Consider the following 9043-nt stretch of genomic DNA (forward strand, 5'->3'; position numbering starts at 1 on the left):
ACCCCGTCTCTACTAAAAAATACAAAAATTAGCTGGGTGCGAGGTCAGATGCCTGTAATCCCACCTACTTGGGAGGCTGAGGCAGGAGAATCGCTTGAACTTGGGAGGCGGAGGTTGCAGTGAGCTGAGATTACACCATTGCACTCCAGCCTGGAAGACAGAGCAAGATTCTGTCTCAAAAAAACAAAACAAAACAAAACAAAAACAACAATAACAAAAAAAAAAAAAATAGGGAGTGCTTACCCTAGAAAATATCAATGCATAAAATGAACTTCTCTGTCCTTTAAATAAAGGGGACAGAGGAATAAAAGCAGAAGAATTATTACATGATCTGCTTAGTCTTTTTGTCTCCTTTCAGTGATCTCAGTCTCCCCTTTCTCAGCACCCCATCAGCACTGTAAGCACACCATGCACAGGAAATGTTGCACTATGATTGTAATTAAGACTTGGAGAGATATATCTCCCTGTGTCTCTAACCCATTACAGAATGACTGGCACACAGTAAGCTCTCAGTAAATGTGGAATATAAAATGAGTTAGGTCAACGTGAAGATAAAATTTAAGAGCTATAAGATGAAGTGCAAGCACAACCATGTCCAAAATAAGGAAAAGTGAGAGCTCAATTAGATCCAGATTCTGGGCTGGATCTAATGGGACAGGAAGGGGTAAAGAAGAGTGTTCTGCGTGAATCCTCCATCCTTCATGAAGATGTTAAAGTCCTGCCACTGAGTTATACACATAGAGTTGGAATCTGGCCCTGGGGAAAAACCAAAGGCTGACATATCCTTGTCTGGTCTGCTTACTTCAACTTCATTTTCTATTTCTGGTGATAGTGGTCCCAAGACACATGACCCAATGGAAGGAATATAGAACTGCAAGTTAAGAGACATAGGTTCTCCACTTAGCTTTGTCACAGTGACCTTGGACAAGACATTTCACCTCTCAGATCCTTAGCTCTCTCAACTATAAAATGAGAGGATTACACTAGACGAACTCTCAAGTTCCCTCCAGGGAAATTCTAGAATTGCATAGTTCCTCTCTCTGTCTAGATTCCATTCTCTTACAAGAATATTTTCTTAACAGCTATGATTTAGATGGAATTTGGATTTAGAAAATAAATAGAGCATCTTAGCTGATGTTGAAAAAAAATTAGAGTCTGAATATACACAATGGGAGAAGAGAGATACGAAGAGTCTCAGTATGGTGAAATTCATCATAGCAGATCGGGTCATGAAAAGGGGATTCCCATTTAGCTATCTACATATCTCCTGATGCTTGAATGGAACAAAGAAAATTCGACAAGGTTTCTGGGCAACAAGAAAGCATGTTGTTGTGAAGGGGCGAGAATTCTTTATCCCATTTCACAGAAATGAAAACTGAAGCCCAGAAAAGATAGATAACTCATTCAAGACCACACTATGATGGTGAAGCCAATTTCCCACCCAATTATGTTGTCTGAATTTGTCAACAAAGAAATCACCGCTGCTCCCAGTGATCATGGTGCCACAGCCCAATAAAACTGGGCAACCCCAGAGCCAGCTTCACTCTCACGACCTCTGCTGCAATCAGACCTGCTCAAAATTTCTGTAATGTATATTGCTAGAGAAAGTAACTGCATAAATGACCCAGAGAGGCTCCTTAGAAGATTTCCTGTGGTCAAGATGCTTTCACTGGCCTCGGGTCAAGAAATCTGGTTTCCATTCCATTGTCTGTCACTTGAGGCTCTTGCATATTAATTTCCTTCTCTAGTAATCAAAAAACTTTTGAGAGAAACATAAAATGTAAAATGATCCCAGATCAATACATATGAAATATTATTAGAAGAGTTTTGTCTGGCGTTGCCAATTATGTGAAGAAATTATTCTTATCTACTTTTTAAATCACGCAAAGACACACACGTACATATATAAATAATATATATAATTTCTATTTAAATGTTTATGTGTATATACACACACATAGACACAGTTCTCATAAAAATTATAGATGTATGTGTATGTATATATGTGTATGTGTATGTATGCATAATGTGTATGTGTGTATATATATGTCTATATGATAGATAAGTATGTATTTATATCTCTTCCAGTCTAGCTGGGAAATCTGTTTCAAAATCAACTGCTGCTCTCTCCTCGGACGTGATATATAGCCAAACAAGCCATTCTCGATTAACACTGCTCCCTCCTGGGGAAAGTCACAGAATAACTTTATTGATTTCTCTTTACCCTTCTCCACATTTCTCTGCTGAAATGTTGTCTTAACTCTTCAATGCAAAAGCAAAAGGAAATGAAAATGAAAATGAAGAGAGCTTTGCTTCATTAGGGCCATGTTAATTATATTTTTCTTACTTCCTAAACAAAATTTTCTTCAAAGAACAGGATATCCATGAAGGATATCTATATGGTAAAGAAGAGAGAGGATGACATGCTTCCCATGGTTTCTAGACAGCAGATTTCTTTACACTGAAACCTGTGCTTTACCCACAATGCTGGACTCAGAACTACACGAACCTAAGCGGATTCTCTTATGATTTGACCAGCCATCTTTGAGAACCACTGAGACATTTTGGCAAACAGTCCTTCCACTGTTTTCCAACACACCAGAATATAAAGAAAGTTTGTTTTGTGTCAGTTTTTTCTTCCTCAAAAGATGCCAGGCATGATTCAGTTTTTGCCTTTTCTTTCCCTTTTTCTTTTCTTTTTTCTTTTCTTCTACAGAAAATTCTTTACTTTCATAGCTTCAGGATCACTGATGCAATTTAGGAGTTTCTCCCATGCAATTGAGAAATGCAAAAGGGAGGTTCTACAGGCAGGATCTTTTCTGCCTGGAGCTTTTAAGATCACTGAGGAAAAATAATTCAGATCCTCACTCTTTCTCTCCTCCCAGCTTCTGAGCTGCCCTGCGGGCTCAGTTCTCACTGTGGGTAGGTATGGGTCAGGGTAGTGGAAAGAAAGCAGAGAAGGGGACACTGGAGTGGCTTAAAGTAAAAGCTCTAAAACACCTTTTCCATTTCCTTTTCCTTTTTCCCCCACGGATTGAGTTCTACTTACTCTAATAACAGAGTTCATAAAAGATTACTAGAATTTCTATTTCTTTCAGTTCCCTTTTTTAGTATCCACAGGTTTTTTTTGTTTGTTTGTTTTTGGTTTTTTTGTAAAGGGAGAGAAAGGTTAGACTTATTTACAACACAATGACAATCTCTGATTCTTCACTTTAAGCAAATAAAGACGCCTAGTGAAATAAATGGATTGTGTTATTTAAAATTGAAAGCTTATGTGAACCACCACTCAGAAACATGCTTTAAAAATACAGAAAGAAAATGAAAACCCTGTGACTACAGATTATTCTGATGCCAAATGCTGAGTGTACAATTAAGTAGAGTAAGTGTTAATAATATGACAAATACCGATTTCCAATGTACAAATGAAATACACTCAAAACTGCAAAGGACAGTGGCACTGTATGCTGCCCTAAGGTTTACAATCACATAGCTTTTTTTTTTTTTTTTCATGAATTTGTAAGCTTTGTTTTAATTAAATGCCATTTACTTGTAACTAGCCAGTTTATCCTTTTTGAAAATTTTGTTGTTTCTCTGCACAATTTGAACCAACTTTGGAAAACGTATGGGTAAAAGTGGGTAGAAAAGCATGTTAAGAATTGGGTCTTCTTGTTGAAATCAAGTTTCCTTCTGTGTTGTGCAGCCTGAATAATGGGGGAAATCTGTCCTAGTATCTTGCTGTATCTGTCCTAACTCACTCCTTTTACAGGGCCTCAGCAGAGGAATAGCATAACAATGTAATTTGTATCCTGGTTAAATAGGAAGGTATCTGAAGCACATGTCCAGGAACATTCTGCTTCATGCCAGAGGAGCCAAGATTGTACCTTGTAAGAGAAGGCACTGTTTCCTTAGGCAACATAGGTTCTGTGTTGGAACCCAAGAGCGCTCCAGTGGCAGGCACGCTTTTGCCTCTGGATAAATGGAACTGCCAGAGGCTCGTTCTGTCCATCCTGCGTAGAGCACACACTCAGATTCTAGGATCTCACAGAAATGGATTTCCCGGCCCTCTATAGGCAACAAAGTCACCACAATTTGAAGCTATTATGTAAGAAAGTCCAAAATTTAACTTCCATTAGCTTTATTCAGCAAGTTTTTATAAGGCAGATCTCATATGGACTATGCTTTGCCTAAGCACGATGTTAGATGGGAAGAAAAAAGTGGTGGTATCCTTCCTCCTCTTTTTTTCTTCCCAGCTCCTACTATTCATGGAATTTCCCTTGATTTCAAGTGGCTACTCACCAAAATCCTCAACTGAAAACAGCTTCCAAGGGGTCATGTACTTATTCAATTCTCTTCTCGCTTCTCTGCAAACACAACATCATCTGACCAAGGTTTGCATGCATAAGCATTGCTAATTAACAGTAACTCTCCACAATGTCCTCCTCTCAGTAAGTTTGACACACAGACCACAGCAAAGCTGTATGTACTACCTAAAAGTGGGAAAGATCCTCATGTTGATTTCTGAACCGTAAAAGGCAGGGATACGTTTTGGACTTCTTGTCCCTTACTGTGAACAGACCTAAGAGTACTTACTTTATTTTTTAGAAAGAACCCAGAGCTGCTGATGCCTGAGGGAGTCGTTCCAACAGAGACTAGAATATCGAGAGAGAAAATTGATCCAGCTCTCTTGTCTGGTGCTTATAAAACATGAAAGTATCACCCTCGCCATGGCAGACCACAGGGAATGATCAATGTGAATTGTTAAGTCCTCTTCTCAGTGATGCTTGCAAACAATTTCCCTGGGGAAGCAACAAGTTCCTGACCACAGTGTTGTACACAAATAAATAAACAAAATGCTATTACTTTTTGTTCTTCACATTGGGAAGAGTTCAGAAACATCTTGTTTCAATTGATGGGCTGGAATTACAGAAAAACTTTAATTTTGTCTTTCCTTGCTAGTTCTGTGCCTGAGATGTATTGGTAAAATGGAACATGAGTCACATTTCTAATTGGGAAAAGCCTGGTAATCATGGGCAACCCAGATCTGGGTGACTTACAGATTATTTTTGTGTTGAGAGAGAAAAGACACTAAAAGTAGAAGTTTCTTAGCAGCAGCAGAGAGGCTATAAGATTGAATCCGGTGTTTCACATGGCCTGTATCATGGTATAATGAGAAGGAATGTGTCTTGCACAAATTAGCCTATTAGATCTTTCTAATCAGGACCAATATGTGACATATACAGAGGCAAGATCAGCTGTAAGGAAGGATTCACTCCTTTACCACCAAGCCATGGAGATTGCTTGAGTCATCATGGCCTTGGTCTCTTGATTTCCCTTATGTTATTTGAATAGGAACTCAGGCACCAGTGATGCCCCCAGTTAACCATAACCATAATGGTAGCATCCAATACCATTTAAAAAAAGGTCAGAGTTGTAGACAAAAGACTGATGTAGACCAGTGGGGAAGACAAGAGGGAGCTACACAGCCTACTTTGACAGCAAAGTCTGGTTTGGATCTTCTCTGCTACTTCTGTACATTTCATGCTAGAGGCAGAACAACTATCCAGGGAACACTTTGGAAGTTTCCTAAATTTACAGAGGGGCCTGTAACATTCAATTAGAGGGAACACAGAATGTTCTACTCTAACAAAATTTATAGGTAGTATAGGAAATTCCACCAAGTGTCTTGTGGAAAACTGAATGCATAAAAGTAAAACTGAGACCAAGGATGTGGATAATGGGATCATTCAATATAGATTTCAAACCAAAGTCCACTGCTTAATAACTGTGAACTTCGGCAGAGTACTTAACCTTAATGAACATCAGATTCTTTATTTGTAAAATGGGGACCGTAATCTCTTCTTTGCCCAATTATTTGGGGGATTAATGAGGGAATGAATATAAATTATTTATCACAAGGTCTGGTATATAGTAAGCACTTCACAATGTTTTTTTCCTCCCTTTATTGATGAATGCTTTCCAGATTTCTACTTGGCCTCTTCTCTTTGAGTTTATAGAATACTAATTTTCTGTACTTTCTGGCAAATCTATTCAATCTAACAGTTTTTAAAATTTATTATAATGTGAGACATAGAAGAAATATGAGGAATAAATAATGCATGCCATTTTTGTAAAAGATACTCATAATCTACCAAGAAAGCTAGAAACACGCTGGGTCACTATACATTACACAATGTTAAGTGAAATAATTTGGTTATTTAAACATTTGGGAGAAGGGGTAATCTAATTATACGCCAGGCACCATACAAGGTGGCAAAGACCCAAAGATGTATAAGATGCAATTAATGAACTCCAGGGCCCTTATTTTTTTTTCTTTTTTCTTTTTCCTTTTTTTTTTTTTTTTTTTTTGGAGACAGAGTCTTGCTCTGTTACCCAGGCTGGAGTGCAGTGGCACAATCTCAGCTCACTGCAACCTCTGCTTCCCAGGTTCAAGAGATTCTCCTGCCTCAGCCTCCTGAGTAGCTGGGATTACAGGCACCCACCACAATGCCCAGCTAATTTTTGTATATTTAGTAGAGACGAGGTTTTACCATGTTGGCCAGGCTGGTCTTGAACTCCTGATCTCAGGTGATCCACCTGCCATGGCCTCCCAAAATGCAAGGATTACAGGTGTGAGCCACCATGCCCGGCCTAGGCCCTTAATTTAGTACAGGAAGAGACATGTGAACGAACTTCAACAGAAGATGGACAGAACAAATGATACTGAGTAAAGAAGTAACTCAAAGGACAAGAAATCACTTTGGTTGGAAGTGTCAGGGAAGGTTTCACAGGGAGAAAATATCTAGGCTAGATATACAAAAATAACTAGGTTAGTAACTTAGATAAAATGGACGAATTCATTGAAAAATACAACCTACTAAAACTGACACAGATATAACAGAAAATCTAAATAGCACTATGTTTATTAGGGCAATTCAATTCATTATCTAGACCTTTCCACAGAGAAAATTTTAGCTCCAAATGGTATCACTAGTGATTTGAATCAAAATGTTTAAGTAAAAAATGACACTAGTCTTATAAAATTCTTCAAAAAATAAGAAGAACAGGGAATACTTGGCAACTTTTTTTTAAATCAAATCAGGCAAAAAAAAAATACATAACAATTACAAACCAATATTCTGCATAAGCATAGAGGTGAAAATCCTTAACAAGATTTTAATCCAATCTAACAACATACAAAAAATACATCCTGGCTGGGCGCGGTGGCTCACACCTGTAACCTCAGCACTTTGGGAGGCCAGGGTGGGCGGATCACGAGCTCAGGAGTGCGAGACCAGCCTGGCCAACATGGTGAAACTCCGTCTCTACTAAAAATACAAAAATCAGCCGGGCGTGGTGGCACATGCCTGTAGTCCCAGCTACTCAGGAGGCTAAGGCAGTAGAATTGCTTGAACCCGGGAAGCGGAGTTTGCAGTGAGCCAAGATCACATTACTGCACTCCAGCCTGGGCGACAGATCAAGACTCTGTCTCAAAAAAAAAAAAAAAAAAAATACATCCTGACCAACTAGGGTTTATTCCAGGAATGTAATTTTGGTTTGATATTCAAAAATCAATCAACATACTTGATAATATCAATAAAATAAATGAGAAAAAGTATATCATTATTTCAATACATGAAGAAACACTACTTGATAAAATTCAACACCTAACGATGATTTTTAAAATAAAAAACCCACCTCTCAGCATATTAGAAACAGAGAGGAATTTTCTCAATCTGATAAAGGACATTCTACAAAAAAATATTGTTCTCTTCATACTTCATGGTGAATTATAATATAATTTTCCCCAAAGACTGAGAACCAACAAAAGACACCTGCTCTTACCACTTCTATTCAGCATTGCTCTGGCTATCTTAGTCATTATAATAAAGCAAAAAAAAGAAAAAAATGAGAAAAGCATAAATAGAAAAAGAAGTAAAACTGCCTCTATTTGTAAGCAGCATAATTGTTCATGTAACCAGAACATCTTAAGGGAATCTACATAACAATGACTAGAGCTAATAACTGCATTTAGTTAAATACCAAAATACAGGATTAATACACACAAGTCAATTATATTTTTAAATACTAGCAGCAAATAATGGGAAATAAAATACTAAAAAAAATCCACTTATCATTATAAAACATAAAACACTCAGAGTAAATTTTCAAAAATATGAATGTAGTGAGTTGCATTGGGTCCTCCAAAAGATATGTCTACCTGGAACCTTAGAATGTGACCTTTTTTTTTTCTTAGGAATAAAAGGTTTTTGCGCATGTAATTAAGGTAAAGGTCTTATCTTGAATAAGGATGGGCCCTAAACCTAATGACACTGTTCTTATAAGAGACAGAAAAGGAGACACTGAAATGCAGAAGGAGAAGGTCACGTGAACATCTGAAGCAAGAGGCAGAGATTGTAGTGATGTGTCTACAAGCCGAGGAATGTCAAGGACTGCTGACAACACCAGAAGTTAGGAGAGAGGTATGGAATAGATTCTCCCTCAGAGCTTCCAGAAAGAATCAACCCAGCCTACACTTTGATTTTGGACTTTTGGCTTCTTAAACTAAGGAATATATTTCTGTTGTTTACCCATATTGTAGTAATTTGTTATAACAGCCCTAAGAAACTAATAAAATGTATAAGACCTTTGCAGTGAAAATGTCAAACTATTGCTGGGGGAAGTTTTAAAAGGCTTGAGGAAATGCACAGATATACCAGGCTCATAGACTGAAAGACTCCAGTATTATTAAGATGTTAATTCTTCTCAAATTGGGCCATAAATTCAAAGCAATCCCAATCAAAATTCCAGCACGTATTTTTGCTGTTGTTGAAGAAATGGACAAGTTAATTCTAAAATTTGCATGGAAACACAGTTTCCAGAATTTTCAAAGTAATTTAAAAAGAATAGAGGATTTATATCACTTTATTGCAAGATTCACTATATAGGAACAATAACAAAGACAGTGTGGTGCTGAAGAAAGAATAGACAAGCAGATCAATGGAACAGAAAAGAGTCAAAAATAGACCCACATTTATATGGTCAA

At 37.6% G+C, this 9043-nt stretch overlaps 1 protein-coding gene across 1 annotated transcript; it reads right to left on the reverse strand.

The window, feature by feature from the left end:
* Positions 1 to 3760: 3760 nt before the first annotated feature.
* On the reverse strand, positions 3761 to 4726 carry BLID (BH3-like motif containing, cell death inducer). Its single transcript, XM_025355838.1, is given in 3 exon segments — positions 3761 to 3942; positions 3945 to 4095; positions 4718 to 4726. Coding segments are annotated over 3 exon segments (342 nt in total).
* Between the last annotated feature and the right edge of the window lie 4317 nt (positions 4727 to 9043).

The sequence above is a fragment of the Theropithecus gelada genome, chromosome 14, assembly GCF_003255815.1.
Source record: "Theropithecus gelada isolate Dixy chromosome 14, Tgel_1.0, whole genome shotgun sequence".
NCBI lineage: Eukaryota > Metazoa > Chordata > Mammalia > Primates > Cercopithecidae > Theropithecus > Theropithecus gelada.